The following is a 16,125-nucleotide window of genomic DNA, read 5'->3' as shown; positions in this document are numbered from 1 at the left end:
ATCAAATGGGTAAAAAACCGAAACAACTGTGTGTTGCAATGGTCAGTTTGTTCTTCCATTTCTTAGCAGCTACTTTCTTTCCACTCTCAGTCACTCGCTTCTGCAATGACCACCATCCTTTAGATGCCATTATTCAGATCATGCACCAATCTCAGATCACTGGCACAACTCCATGCCCACTTTTTCGTTACTGGGCTTCACCATGACCCACTCCCTTCTACCAAGCTCGCTGAATCCTATGCCCAAATGGGTTCCTTTCAATCTTCATAGCTCGTTTTCAACTCCTTCCCGAACCCAGATTCTTTCATGTGGGGTGTTCTACTAAAATGCTCTGTTTGGAGCAACTTTTTTAAAGAAGCCATTTTTCTCTACCTTACTGTGATTAAGAATGGCCAAGTCCAGATCAGTACTTCATATTCCCTTCGATTCTGAGGGCTTGTTCTGGTTTTGGTGATCTGGTTATTGGCGAAATGGTTCATGGGGCCATTGTAAAAAATGGGTTTGCAAAAGATTCTGTTATCCAGTCTTCACTTCTTTCAGTGTACGGTGAAATGGAATTCTTAAGTTATGCTAAGAAAATGTTCGATGAAATGACTGTAAGAGACTTGGCTTCCTGGAGTTCGATTATTTTGAGTTACGTCGAGAATGGGAAATCAAATGAAGGATTGGAGATAATTCGTTTAATGGTTTTAGAATGTATTAGACCGGATTCCGTAACAATGCTTAGTGTAGCTGAGGCTGGTGGTGTCTTGGGATTTTTAATATTAGCAAGGTCGATTCATGGTTATATAGTGAGGAGGAACATTGAAAGTTATGGATCATTGACCACTTCTCTTGTTGCTATGTATAGCAAGTGTGGTGACTTGGTTAGTGCAGAGAGTATCTTTCTAAATGTAACGAACCGTAATACTTCATTGTGGACAGCGATTATTTCTAGCTATTATAGAATTGGTAGGTTTGTAGAAGCGTTAAAATCCTTTGTTTTGATGTTAAACTCGTGTGGAACCCAATTCAGTGACCATGACGAGTGTTTTAGGTTCTTTTGCAGGGTTAGGCTGCCTTAGAGATGGGAAGTTGGTTCATTGTTACATAATTAGGAAAGAAATGGATCTTGACTATGATGTTTTAGGGCCAGTTTTCATAGAACTATATATGAAATGCGGAAAGTTGAATTATTCAGAAAACGTTCTTCATGTTGTCAGAGGAAGGAATATTGTGGCTTGGAAAATGATCATATCGATTTGAATCGAGAAAGGGTTGATAACAGAGGCATTGGCACACATTGTGCAGATGCAGACCAGGGGACTAATGCCTGACGCATTTAGCCTTGCGAGTTCTCTCTCAGCTTGTGCTGATGGAGGTTTCTTGTTATTTGGAGATCAGATACATGTTCATATCATCAAAAGAGGCCTTTTCAATGAGTTTGTCGAGAATTTGCTAATTGATATGTACTCGAAATGTGGTTTTGCGGAACTAGCATACATGGTATTTGATGAGATCAAGGAGATAAGTGTCGTAACATGGAATTCTATGATTTGTGTATTCCATCAAAATGGAAATTCTGTGGAGGCGATTAACCTCATCGATCAAATGTACTTGAATGGCCTTGAGATGAATGATGTGACCTTCTTAAGTGTGCTTCAAGCATGCTCCAATTTGGGTTATCTCGTGAAGGGAAAATGACTTCACCACAAGCTCGTTTCCTACGGTGTTAGGAAGGATCTCTATATCGATACAGCTTTAACCGATATGTATGCCAAGTGCGGAGACCTTCTAACAGCCCAAAGGGTTTTCAACAGCATGCCAGAAAAAAGTGTGGTGTCATGGACCGTCACGATTTCCGGATATGGAGCACACGGTAGGGTGAACGACGCCATCTCACTGTTCAATCAAATGATGGAGTCGGGTGTAAGAACTCATCAAATTATCTTCATGAATATTCTTTCGGCTTTCAGTCATGCAGGATCCATGGAAGATGGAAAATTTTATTTCAACTTGATGAGGGATTTCGCTGTGGAGCCTAACTCAGAACATTACACTTGTATGGTTGATCTTCTAAAGTCGTGGTGGTGACCTCAATGAAGCATATAGAATCATCAGATCGATGCCATTTCCAGCAGATGCAAGCATTTGGAGTGCACTACTTAATGGTTGTAGAATCCACCGCAGGATGCACATGATCGGAACCATCGAAGAAGACCTTCTAAACATTCATACAGATGACACTGGATACTACACCTTGTTATCTAATATATATGCTGAGGAAGGAAACTGGAAGGAATTTGAGAAGGTGAGATCGGTAATGAAAGGCATAGGTCTTAGGAAGGTTCCTGGTATTAGTTTAATTGAGCTTGATAAGAGAATTTATAGATTTGGAGTTGGATTTACTTTTCTTCAAACTGAAGAAACTCTTAACTTTCTTGGAAAATTTCCAAAATATGTCTCAAGAACAAGTTTATTATTTAGAAAACCAATAATATTTTTCGTATAATAATTATTTTAATTCAAATGCATGTCCACAACGATGTTCTTCATGGTGATCTATGTGGAGAGCTTTACATGAAATTGCATTTACATCATATTCAAAGCATACAAGCTTCAACTTTTATTTATAATATTTAGTTTCACACCAGAATTACCTTTATTCCCAGTGAAGCATAGTAGTATACATAATACATGTATTGATACGTATAAAAACTAAACGATCATTCATCATAATTGGCTAATTATAATTAGCCAATCAATCATGTTTTTGCTCTCGATCACCACGTCGTACTTCAAGTCTTCCTTGAGGATTCTTCTCAAGTGAATAAGGCATATAGGTTCCCAGAAGTTTATCCCATATGACAAAGTAGACAGAGAAGTTGTATTTGGCACCATAAAGCTGATGGTGGATATCATAGTATGCAGAATTGTTGTTGAAGAGGTAAAAAGGGTTCCCCGGAAGCTTCATCCCGCAATGATCATCCACTAATTTAACGATCGCAACAGATATGAAAAACATGCTGGTTCGAGGAGACATGCCGGACAGGAGTATAGCTAATGTCCCACCCATGATGTCGAACAGTCCCTCTATCGGATGCATATACTGTGCTCCGAACGAATACGGAACAACCAGCCGGTGATGCGGAACATGAACGTGTCGGTACAAGAACTTGTTCTGATGCAAGTACCAATGCACGAAAAACGCCCATGTATATATAAACACCATTGCTATAATCACTTGCTTAGCTAAAACAAGGAAGGTTGAAGGTTTCATGTGAGATGCCTCACCCTGCTGTTCTCTTGTAGCCTGCAAACAAAACAAGAGTAGAAATAGAACAAATTACTACTCGTACCGCAAACATGAAGAGATTAATAGCAATTTGCATGGTTTGATGGATAAGAACGGCTTTCACGACTGTTTTTCTGGACACCAAATTCTTCTCTTCCCCTTCTTTCTGGGAGTGCAACTTGTATTTCTCGAACCACGACTCGAACATCACATACATCAATGAATATATCCAATAAACGGCGATCGGCACCAGAGTTGCCAACAATTCCTCTGACGTTACCAAAGCCATCCCAACTTAATTGCCCTTTCAACTGTTGAGTTCTAATACTATATAGCAATGGATATGTGTTTTGCTTCTCCAATTACACCATGCAATAGTTTACATATACTTCATATTTTATAGTGAGTAGTGACTCTAGTTTTTTTTTTCTTTAATCATTACAATGTAATATATGTTCATATATTTCTTAATCTTTAATAACGCACACACATCCTGTAGACACAGCTATTCGAACACATGACCTCAAGAGAATAACACTCTCTTTAACTACTAAGATCAATTTTTAAAAGTGACTCAAGTTTTTAAAATGTAATTGGAGCATAAAATAGGGAGAAATATACATTCCATTAATTGTTAACTATTCAAATAAAAGAAAATAAAGAGACTTTTCTAACTTTATGGTAAAAAATAAAGATATTCAAATAAAAATTGTTTTTATTCGACGTTCACATATCATTAATGTAATACCCTAATTTTGTCCGGGCCTTTTAATTTCATTTTGAAGATGATCAAGAGTTAATTTGAAGATGTTAGTGCTCGATGAAGAATTAATTCAGCGTGGAATTTCACGTTTGAAAGCTTTAGGTGCTCGATTGGAATTGGAATCGTATATGGAAATCGGGGCACAAATTGAAATCCAAATTCTAAAATTAAAGTCCATTTACAAGCCCAAGTTCAAATAATTGACTCAACAATTACAAGACCCGAGTTGACCATTGCTTCCCACGTGAGACCACTGGTGGCTGTCATCCATGCCTTCCATGTGCAGCACAGCTCCTTAGCAACTGTCTCCCACGTGAAATGCTAGAACCGAGCAGCTTCCCATGCCAGCACCAAACCCGAGCAGAACATCTCGATTCTCTACTCCACTCCCAACAGCAGCTGGTGCCTCCCGAGGCCTTGTCCCATGTTCCCATGTCTCCTATGCCCATACTGCTGAAGCTCCACTGCCCATGCCAACACCAAACCTGAGCAAAACAGCTCGGTTCCCCATCACCCACCAACGACAACAGCTCGTGCGTGCCCTGCAAACAGCAAATCCAAGGTAATGAAGCAGCGCATTAATATAGAAAACAACATAACAGGGGGTCACGGGCAGCAGTGAACAAGGAGAAATCAACCACGAGACAGAACGAAAAATAGCAATCAAGATAGAATCACGGGGATATCAATTAATGAGGGGGCAGATTAAAGGCAACAAGGATTCACGGAAGAGAGAGATTTCATTAACCAGGGGAGGCAGGAACGAAAGGAATTTTGGAGAGGAATGGGCGTAAGAAGGCTCTGGGTTCACGAACGGAAAAGGATTCAAAGGGTGGGGGGATTTTGAGAGTTTGTAATAGGGGGATTCCCTGGGAAACAAAAGGGAGGAAAAACATTGTAATTCTACCCATTTCGGGAAATTAATACAAAAAGATCTTCTCATCATTCAAAGAAAGAAAAAGCAATCTGTTAACAAGCAACAGAAAATTCCAGAGAGTGAACCCAAAGAAATCAGTGCCTTTCGAACCAAAGCAAAGTTTAGAGAATAGAAGAGAGTGAAGCGTTTACCTTGTTGATTCGAGTCCTTCGTCGCCGGTAACCACCACGGCGGTGGTCAGAGAGGTAAATAGAATCCATGTAAGTTATTTAGGAGTTTTTTAGAATTGAAACCTTGTCCATAGGAATAAGAAAGCATATAAAAATTTACCTTTTCTTCTTCGTTGTGGAAGTTCTTTTCGTCGTTAGGGGGAAACTCGGGCGATAGAGGGCAGCGGTGGCCGCTTGGCTTCGGTGGGGGTCTTGCTTGGAAGGTAATAGAACGTAGGTGTTGGGTTTTAGGTTAGGGGCTTCTTTTGTCGTTGGTTTGGGAGGTAGTCGGAGGCATAACGGCCACCGATTGGCGGTGGCCGGCTTTGGTTGTTCTGAGTTTCTCTGTCGGCCATTAGAGAAGAAGAATGAAAGTGGTGAGGGAGAAGATGAGAGGAACGGCTGGGGTAGTGTGAGTTTAGGTTAGGTTTAGTTTATATTTAGAATATATATTAGAAATTTAGGGTTAATCATCTATATGTTATCGTGTTTTAGGGGTTATTAGCGCGAGGTCCTGTATGTTTAACCTGTTTCATTTTGGTCCCTGAATACAATCTTTTTGTTAGTAATTTGGCCTTCTTATTCTCGGAGTTTTGCGTTTTGATCCTTAAATCATGGTTTTCGAGTTTCTGCTTGTGTCTCTATATTTTTTCCGTATTTAATTTAAGTCCCAAGTTGTAGTGTATTTAATTTTTGTTTTTTTAGACATTTAATCTATAAATCGTTGCATGTTTCTTTTTAGTCCAACTTATGTGTTTAGGGTTTAATTCAATATTAGTGTTGTGTTTTAATTCAGTTTATTTGTTCAACTTGGTAATAATTGTATTTTAACTTTGATTATTATTTTGCTTCTAATTAAGATAATAAACTTTTATTTAATATTAAATAGTCCCTATTTTAACAAGTACACGTATTTTCTAAAATTGGTAGTTTGACGTGCTTTGTTTCTATTGTTGTATTTAAGTCAAGTTTATGCATTATACGTTAGTACGCGTCTAGTTTGTACTGTATAGTATAAAAATTATATGTATATAATTTGTGTTTCTATATGTCACTTTACATTAGAATCTATAATATTTCTTTATTAAAATAATAATCATTTTTTTATCATTGTATGTTATCCTCTTTTGCAACTCGACCTAATCACATAATTGGAATAAGGGTAATACTCTTTTAATTTAAATATGTCGGAATGGCTTCTCCTAACTTACTAGAGAGTTGTTTTGGCAATTTTAGATTAAAATTATATCCCGTCAGTAACGTCTAATTAAATTTGGATTTATCACTGTAAAATTTGGGAACGAAAGAAAAGAAAATATTCGACTATTTAAATTTTTCGAGAAAAGGTCGTTAGAACTGAACTAAAGATTTGGTCTCGATATCTTTAAATAATCGAATACTCTTTTATCTTTCTAATGGCTTGGTAATCCTAATTTAATTTATTTTGTTGCTTTTGAATATCATAAATATCGCATTTTATTGTTTTAAGGGATCGTAAACCAAGTTAAATTCGAATTTGTAAATTTCGTTGCAAAGACATTAATTAATCGACTAGGTACCGATTTAGGGCGTTGTGGGGGTGCTAATCCTTCCCCACACGTAACCGACTCCCGGACTCAGATTTTGGTAACGTATACCGTAAATTTGTCGTTTTAATTAAAATTAATTTTTATTTAAAATGACAACGTTTTTGGGTGCCCAATCACACCCTAATCAAAGATTGGTGGCGACTCCTCGAACCATATGTTTTTATCGTAAAAGGAATTCCAAATTTTCGAAACGAGAGGTTTTCTAAAATTGCATTGTTTTTAATTAAAATTCAATCGTAAAGAAAATAATTGAAAATAATGCGCTTTTCCAAATCACCCTCGCCCCGTTTAAAAATCGTTTCGACAATTAACAGCTATTTTGCATTAGTTTATTCCATACGCAAACAATTGTCTAATTTTGATGATCCTGTTATTCACCTTTCTTATGAATAATAAAATGGAAGGCTGTATAATAGTGAATGATAACAGCAGAGCAAGAAAGATTTGAATTGAAGTTCTTAAACAATAATTTTTTTATTTGACATTTAACAGCCGTACGCTTGAATTAGGGTGTAAACAAGATAAGTCGACTTCGAGTATTGTCAAGTTTTATTTTATTTGAAAAGTTTAAATATGAGCTACACTCGAAAATTCACTAAGTTTGACTTGAATTCGAAATAAAAGTTCAACTTGAGCTCGAAAAAACTTGAACTCGAAACATTTTAGTATAATATTTTTTAAAAAAGAGTAATAAGTATTAATATTATTAATAATTTAATTTAAAAAATTAAATTTTTTGTATAATATTTTTTCAAGTTGCTAACGAACTTGAACTCAAATTTTGACCGAATTGATTATTAACCGAATTTTGACCGAATCAAACTTGAGTAACTTATAATCTATCTCATTTCCTTTATAACCCTAGTTTGAACTTCTTTTTTTTTTAACAAAAACACAAACTATAAAACACTTTAGCCAACATACTGCAACACCCTAAGGACCATGATCAAGGCACAGAAAAAATCTTCCTCCTCAACATAAAACACAACCACCCAGCGTTTTCAGGACAAGTTTGAATCCCACCACAATAGGCAACTCCATTTAATGTAGCTTGAGTGATATGGTATCAAGATTTTTCAAAGAAACTCATAAGATAATTGATATATACATGAAACATTTATCTTATCTAATATTAAAAAAACGTACAATTTATCTACGATTTTGTATATTGCTAAACGATCTTTTTTAAGTTGTGTTCAGATTGTCTTTAAAAAAACAATTATGCATGATGGTGTTATAATCCAATTTTAAAATTTCTTTAAATAATCGTTATTTGTTGTTTTTTATTATCAAACAAGTGTTAATATAGTTTTGATTATTTAACAGTTTATCAATGTCTATGTGCACGATTTGCACATAAGATATGATGCTACGCAAAAAAATGCATATATCTTTGTAATTTTAAGTAAAACAATTTAACAAGTTTGTAAACACAAAATTTGAAGTTTATAATTTGATGACATACTAATCTTTTTTTTTAATCTCAAATCATAGTCGTCGAATCTTATTTGTATCTTTATGAGGTAGGATTAAAGACAAATATTTTTTAATATCATTATCGATGGATAGAAGACTTTATGCTTGATGATAGTAATAATATTGAACAAGTATAATTATTATATGCTGTTTGTTTGTATGTATTTGCTACTATCTCTCAATTTTCGTTGATTTATTAGGTATGTTTATCTTTACTCAGTTATTAGTATTGTGGGGGCAACATAAATACATTTTAGACTCTTTTAACGTCAATGAAAAACATAAAAGAATTATACACAATTTAATATGTATTTATTCATTTATTAGATTTAGTATGACGTTGATCAATTTTAAGTTTTATAAAGCATCCCGATGATTTATAAATGGATAAGGGCCAGGAGAGGCTTAGTCACTGTTAGTGTTGTTATGCCTTAGCTTGAGCACAAACATGTCAACATCGAGTCAATAATGCTATGTTTTAGATCAAAGGCATCATAATTTTGTAACTAGTGATGACATCTTAATGCTTTATAAATGGATAAAGATTTGGAGAGTCTTTGTATTTGTTAAAGATAGTGTGTATTAGCTTGAGTGGAGGTATCTCAATATTAAGTTAACAGTGGAGGAACTCTACGTTTTAGAGCAGAGGCTTTTCAATGCCATAATAAGTGGAGGCTTATTAATTGTAAGTGTCAATTTTAAACGGTAAAATTGTATAAGTGAGGCAGATGCTACAATCAAGATTTATTTTTCAACTATTTTACGAAATAAAGTATGTACTTGCATATGACATACTATATTTCGAGGGGGGGGGGGGGGGAGAATAAACGAAGGACGACCTCAACTACCTTACAAGTATGTTTCATCATTTTGTCATTTTAATAGGCCTACCTTCAAACCCTCCTTCGGCTCTCTTTTCAAGAGAATAAGGCATGTGTGTTCCCATAATTCTATCCCACATCACGAAAAACGGTTGAGAGAAATTATATTTGCCTCCATACAAATGATGATGAACATCATGGTAAGCCGAATTGTTGTTAAAGAAGATGTGGAACAAGTTCCCAGGAAGCCATAGCCCGCTATGGTCGTCCACTGATTTAATGGTGGCGAAACTGAAGAAATATATGGAAGTTCGAGGGGACATGCCGGATATCGAATACGACAACGCACCACCGATTATGTCGAAGACGAAAGCCTCCAGCGGGTGGTTGTAGATTGCTCCAAAGGCGTAGGGGACGACAAGTCTATGGTGGTGAGAATGGAAGCGTCGGTACAAGAACTTGTTGTGGTGGAAGTATCTGTGCATGAAATATTGCCATGTATCCAATACGAACATTGCGAGTATAAATTGTCTGGCCATAATAGTTGGGGAAATTGATTGACTTTTGGAAGCTCCTCCACCTTCATTCCCTATCACCTGCAAGAATCACCCACTTTCTAAAATGAAATACATATTTATGTTTTTTATTGATAAAATAATTATTCAAATCATACTTTTAGGAGTTTAAATGAAGCATTCGACGAACTATTTGTGAATCGTTAGTATAACGTATGTTTATGTAGCTAAATAAACGGGTATAAGCAAAATTTTTATGCTCATTTAATAAACAAACGAATATGAACAATGGTGTCTTTGGTTCGTTTATGTTCATGAACAAGCTTAGTTCGTTTATCGGCTCTTTTATAAGTCGGTTTACCTTGTTCTCCTTTTTTTTTTAAATACTAGTGAACGTAGGGAGTAAATTGTATATATGGTAAATTTTAGAGTTCAAACCGTGTAGCGTAAAAAACTTAAGGACAAATGATGTAATTTTATCATTTTTCTTTGACACGTAGATGAAAGGATAAAAAGAGAATGTTGGTTGTGAAATGTGTTTCTGAACATCAAACGAACATGTTTGCAAATATTAAATAAATATGTTTACAAATGCTAAACAAACGAACACTCTTAAAAATACACAAACGAATACGGACATGAAATTAAAAAATTATATGAACACGAACCAAACATAAAAAATGAATAATTTTAAAAATAAACAAACGAACACAAATACAACCTCATACGTTCAAACTCAATTTATTTACACCCCTACGTGTTCCCAGTAAATAAATTACAGCATTAAGAGGAAGAAACACTTGGTGATATACCAACCTTATACAGAAAGATGGCGAGAGTAGCCTGAATGGTTTGCTGGAAAAGAACATTTTTGATGACATTTGATTTGGACACCAAATTCTTGTCTTCCTCGTCTTTTCTTGAATGCAATCTGTAGTTGTGTAAGGACCCAAAAGCCATGTTTATAGCTGAATAAACCCAGTAAACTAAGATGGGAACAAAAGTTCCCAGCAATTCATCAGATATTGCCAAACCCATCTTTCTACTGCACAAATGGGATGAAGATGAATGAAGTGAAGAACAGCAATGATATTAATGGCCGTGCAATTTCTAGGAGCTGCCACTCGTCAACTTATATTGGCGAACAGATATAGATGAGACGACTTTGAATTCAATGTCAATCCCAATTAAATGCGGCTTCTTTAAGTAATGCAATGCTTCTCATCATAAAAAGTGTTAATATTGAAATTATACGTGATTTTTTATTAAATATATTTTATATAATTATATGTGAAATTTTATCTTAAATCATTTTCTATACGTGGTTCTTTTGTTCTTTTTTCACCTCTGTGAAACAATTTTACGAAATGATAAAAGATTTTAGTTCCATCATTAATTTTATGATTACCCCACGGCTCCACGCGTTCACCTTATTAATTATATACGGAATGAAATAAATGTGTTTTATCAAAACTTGATATTTTAAAATTAATTTAAAAAAATATAATTAAATGGTTTCAGTGATAAAAGTATATTTGTAGAGTTTATATACAATATCAATAACTAAGAATAATTTTAAATAAATACTATCATATAATCATATATAATTATTAAAAAATTAATTTTAAAAAGAGTAGTAGAATTATGGTAAGTATTTCCAGTAGCTGAAGTAATAAAAACGCGAAAAAGTTAATTGTGCCTCCCTGATGAGGTAGGTAGGTGGAGCTTGGTAGATGGTGCATTAAATTAGGCAATATCCATTGTTTTTATTATAGTGGGAATCAACGTATGATTTGTTAGATGAGATGAATTTATAAAATTAAAAAAAACAGTTTGTAAAATTTTAAGAATCACAAAAATAAATTTTTAATTAAAAATATAAAAAAATATTTAAATTATATAAAAATTTAAAATTTTTAAAGAATAACTGCCTCGTCGTATCCCTGCCCGGTGGTCGGAGAGTGGTAGGAGAGATGATAAGGTCCTTCACATGTCAATCTGCTTTCCTCGAATTGCATAACAAATGTTAAATGGTTTAATACACTGCTACATATTCAATGTAGCTTGGCCACGTGCATGATAGAGATAGACTTCGATTAGCTCAAAGTTTGTCCATCTAAATAATAAAGATAATTATTAAAATTACACCTGAATTTTAGTTAAATGTATATTTCTATATATGATTTTTGATTTTTTTGTTATACATATACAATTTTAATTTAATTTGATTGCGTGGAATTTTAATTTTGATTTAATTGAACGTGTTTAAAAAACAAATGTCTTTTTATTTTTGTATTAAGCAAGTATAATTGTTTATGTACATAGATATCTTAATAATAATTTATCAAAATTAAATGAAACCAAAATTTTATGTGTACAACGAAGGGCGGAATTAGTATGAAATTATGGGAGGGATCAAATTGTTTATCTTTGAAACTAATAATGTTCTAAAAAACAATTAAACCACAAAAAATAGATGATTAGGACTTAAATTCACTAATTTCAAAATTTTCATGTCCTAAAAAGTAATTAAACCAAAAAGTTAGAGGTAAGACTTAATTTCAACTTTAAAACCGATAATATCTTACAAAGTAAATAAACCAAAAAAATTTTAGGAGGCTCAAGACTTACTTTTAATGGTTTCAAAACTTTTAAAGGCTTAAAATATAATTAAACTATAAAAATTGGGGTGGGCTATGTCCCTTCCGGCCCCACATGGTTCCGCTATTGTGTACAACCAATAATCAATTAGTATAGTAAAATGAGACACTATATTTTTTAAGCAATATTAAGAGTTTAAATCTCGACGTTTGTGAATAGAGTAAATTGGATTGAAATGGTTGTCCCATAATGAGCCTATGAAAAATTTGATATGAATTAATCGGTTAATAGATCAAATACAAAAAATTAATTCCAAAAAAAAAAAGTTGCGTGTACAATTACATAAAATCAAAATTGTTTTTTATGATTGACGTACACGTACCTTGGTAATAATAAGATTGTTTTTTATGATTCCTTGTGGGTATTTATTTTTTTATCATTTATGTTCTAAAGTTTCGTCTTGATTAATTCGAATCGATCCGTATTAAACAATTAATTTTGAAAGATGAGTCTCCAAATAAAGATTTTATACATATATAAAAACTTGAATTTGAAAACTTACTTAAACGAAATTAAGTTACTTACTATTTGAATCAACACTTAATATATGTCATTACTACATCCAACCTCCACTTTTTTCCAATGTTTTGTTTTTGCTTTGGTCGGACCAATTTTTCCATTTGCACCTCAAAATTGATTTTTTTTTATTAAGTAGATACAATATTATAGGTAAATGTTGATATTCAGATTCTTATAAAATAAAATTAAATAAATATCTTTAATTATTTGATTAATTAATAAATTCCTTAAAATTAATCTTTGATTAGAGGAGGCGTGATATTTTACTTGATTTTATATTTAATGTGTCGTCCGATCCGCCAATGCGTAATAATTGTGGTGCAGGCCAGCTCTTTGTTGTTGGTTTGGGCTTTTCTACCTAAATATCACCTTAAATATCTAATATTCCAATTTTAACACCCCTCTTTCAATATTTTCCCAATTAACACTCATTCGACTGATGTGGAGAGAAAGTGCATTTCCAGGGAGCGCCTACCAGCTGGTATGGCGCCATGGTAGAAAGAACGTTTCAAGGGGGCTCCTTCTGAAAGCTCACGTGCTTTTCACTTGATTTTGAATTAGGGTTCTAGTTTATGGGTTGGGTTTAAAGGTGATAGTGGTTTAAGGTTATTAGAATTTGATAATTTATTATGTAAATGATTTCGGTTATAATTTAATAATGATTGAATGTATTTTTTTATTTTTTTTATTTAGGGTTGGAGTGATTTGGTTTAGATTGAAAAACATGTGAGAATTAACTGCTCTATTAATAGAAGGCGCACCCTCGGAAAAATATCTTTCAATGTGACACCAGAATCCCGCGAAGGCGCTCCCCCTACAAAGCGCCTTTTCCCGCATGCCAGTCCAGTCAGCAGAAACCCATGAAGGTGTGTCTCTTGAAATGCTCATTCCTCCTTGTCAGCAAAAATCCCGTTGAAATGCGCTCCCAAAAAAACGTCTTCCTTCCACATCGGTCGAATGGGTACTAATTTGGTAAATATTGAAAAAAAGTATTATACCGGGAATATTAGAAAAATAGGGTGAGGTAGAAAAACCGTTGGTTTGTCCTCTGAAAATTAAAAGGAAAAAACTTATAATTGCAATTATTTTTTAATAATCTCAACTGGTTTATCTGTCCTTTGTTCCAAAAGTGGTATGACATCAAGCTTTTGAGTAATCATATATTTAATCATTTAATTATTATTTTAATTTTATTTTAGTCACTCAATATTTTTTAAATCATCATTAACATTATATTTTAGTTTCATTTTAATCATTTAATGTTAAAAAATTAACAATGATATTAATGTTATGTGAATAATTCTATTAAATTTTTAATAGTAGATGATTAAAATAAAATTAAATGTAACATTAATAATAATTGTAAAAAACTTTTTTAAATAACTTAAAAAATAGTTAATGACTAAATATCTAGTTTAATTTAAGTTTTTTCTGTCTATTTATAAAGATATTTTTAAAATGATTATATGAATTAATTGGTTGAGTGAAGCTTTCTCTTGACTTAACTTGTAATCAATGAATAAAAAAAAGATGATTGACTAATAAGGGTTAGCTCTAATTTAATAACGTTTTAATAAGGTCTCGAATTCGAGTCATTACATATGTAGAAAATCTCTATTAGAAGATTCGTCCATTAAAATTATGTACGACATAAATTAATCTAAATTGGTCAAAACGAAACTTATAAATAAGAATGTAAAAAGAAATTTGACTCGAAAGCAAAAAGAATAACGAATACGGCATGTTCCCTCCTCCGACCTTGTCAAACTCCAAAAGCTGATTGAACATGTCGAATTTCAACATCATTAATTTCATCAACGCATACAAACCATTTAATTCAATTATGGGATAATGTTATATATTTGCAATTCCACACCGAAAATTTTGGGTGAAGAACCAGCCAGCAGTAGGGATGGCAACTCAACCCGAATCCGACGGGTTTCGATCTGATCCGATCTGATGAGGTCGGATTTTTTTAAAAAAAATTCGGGTTCGGGTCGGGTCGGGTTTAGGGTGAAAAAAATCCGACCCGACCCGATCCGAAAAATATATATAATTTTATCCTATATATTTAGGGATAATTATAATAATGTCCCTCCATATATATAATTTTTTTCAATTAAGTCACTGTTTTCATTGAATAAAATTTTTTTTATTATTATTTCGGGTCGGGTCGGGTCGGGTTTCTAAGTCATATATTCGGGTCGGGTCGGGTGAAACCTTAATTTCGTCGGGTCGGGTCGGGTCACGGGTGAAAAACCCTTTCTTCTCGGGTCGGGTCGGGTGACCCAAAAACCTGACCTGACCCGACCCATTGCCATCCCTAGCCAGCAGTAGTGGTTACCAAAAACAAACACGCCACTTCCTTCTGACATGTCATTTAAAAAAATCTATAATTAATATGGGAAATGATCAGGTGCGATAGATTTAATATACGTCTAAAAATATGCTATTGGTTTTATTATTATTATTTAACAAAATCGGTAAAAAATTATCGAAAATATTATTATTTCTATCAGTTTTGTTATTATTGGGTGTTTTACCGGTTTTATAAACAAATCCAGTAAAGTGCTACCGGTTTTGTTATTTTTTTATATCAGTTTTGTTATTATTGGACACTTTACCGGAATTGTTAAAAAGTATTAATATTTTAGATAAAAACAATAATCTTTTAGGTAATTTTTTACAAGTTTTGTTAAAAAATAATAACAAAACCAGTAGCACATTTCCTTAGATGTATATTAAAGGTGTCACACTGTATAACTTCCCAATTAATATGGTTAAGACTTAAAAAACCCTAGGCTTCTCTCCTCATGCGACCTTTTTTTTATCATCTTTGACCAGTATATCACGATATTAATTTTACTGTTAGTTGTTAATTATTAGTATTTTTTATTTATTTTTTATATCACATCTTTTTTTTAATTTTTTTTAGTTTTTAATAATTATATTTTTATAACACATTTTTTCTATATTTTGACATTTTTTCTTTATTAGTCATTCGGTTCTTTTTGTTTTATCTTTTTTATGGTTGGATTTGATGACGTCTCGACTGATCAAGATGATTCTTATTTGTTATCCTGTTAATCTTCCCTGCTTTGGACCCTATGATTGGATTTGGGTATGTGATTGTGTTCGTGGATAATCTACTCACGTCGCTTGACTCTGATTTGTGATATATTGGTTGTCTTTTACTAGTTTTAATCTTCATTTGTGGTTCATTTACCAATGCAGTCAGATCTATTTGTATATATCTTTGTTTATGTTATTTTTCTTGAGTGTTTAACATTTTCTTTATATGGTTATAGACACCCATTTTTGTCCGGGGCTAATTCAGAAAACGGTTTGAAAAACATATAATGTATACTTTTCAGAAAAAATCAGTTTTTTGAAAATATATTATATAGTTTTGAAAATTATT

General features: G+C 33.2%; 2 protein-coding genes and 1 pseudogene across 2 annotated transcripts; 1 reads left to right on the top strand and 2 right to left on the bottom strand.

Annotated features, from left to right (window-relative positions):
• The first annotated feature begins 2 nt into the window (after positions 1-2).
• Positions 3-2,477, top strand: LOC120163193 (annotated as a pseudogene).
• A 108-nt stretch (positions 2,478-2,585) lies between these two features.
• On the bottom strand, positions 2,586-3,595 carry LOC120163169 (sphinganine C4-monooxygenase 1-like). The gene is made up of 2 exons (XM_039173169.1): positions 3,339-3,595; positions 2,586-3,292 (listed from the first exon to the last, which is right to left on the bottom strand). The coding sequence occupies exons 1-2, from the start codon at positions 3,561-3,563 to the stop codon at positions 2,741-2,743; spliced, it is 777 nt and encodes a 258-aa protein (XP_039029100.1). The 5' UTR covers positions 3,564-3,595; the 3' UTR covers positions 2,586-2,740.
• A 5,457-nt stretch (positions 3,596-9,052) lies between these two features.
• LOC120163170 (sphinganine C4-monooxygenase 2-like) lies at positions 9,053-10,617 on the bottom strand. Its single transcript, XM_039173170.1, has 2 exons — positions 10,341-10,617; positions 9,053-9,605 (listed from the first exon to the last, which is right to left on the bottom strand). The coding sequence occupies exons 1-2, from the start codon at positions 10,560-10,562 to the stop codon at positions 9,054-9,056; spliced, it is 774 nt and encodes a 257-aa protein (XP_039029101.1). The 5' UTR covers positions 10,563-10,617; the 3' UTR covers position 9,053.
• Positions 10,618-16,125: the final 5,508 nt, after the last annotated feature.

This window comes from Hibiscus syriacus, unplaced genomic scaffold (genome assembly GCF_006381635.1).
Source record: "Hibiscus syriacus cultivar Baekdansim isolate YM2019G1 unplaced genomic scaffold, ASM638163v2 tig00111427_pilon, whole genome shotgun sequence".
Taxonomy (NCBI): Eukaryota; Viridiplantae; Streptophyta; class Magnoliopsida; order Malvales; family Malvaceae; genus Hibiscus; species Hibiscus syriacus.
Note: the sequence above shows the minus strand (reverse complement) of the source record. Positions and strands in the feature narration are given on the sequence as shown.

What these genes read in the sequence shown, in the direction of transcription:
- LOC120163169 (XM_039173169.1), bottom strand. Translation starts at nt 3,563, where the DNA reads ATGGCTTTGGTAACGTCAGAGGAATTGTTGGCAACTCTGGTGCCGATC. An exon ending in TTAATCTCTTCATGTTTGCG is followed by an intron (nt 3,293 to 3,338) that starts GTACGAGTAGTA and finishes TTTTGTTTGCAG; the next exon opens with GCTACAAGAGAACAGCAGGG.
- LOC120163170 (XM_039173170.1), bottom strand. Translation starts at nt 10,562, where the DNA reads ATGGGTTTGGCAATATCTGATGAATTGCTGGGAACTTTTGTTCCCATC. An exon ending in TCGCCATCTTTCTGTATAAG is followed by an intron (nt 9,606 to 10,340) that starts GTTGGTATATCA and finishes TGATTCTTGCAG; the next exon opens with GTGATAGGGAATGAAGGTGG.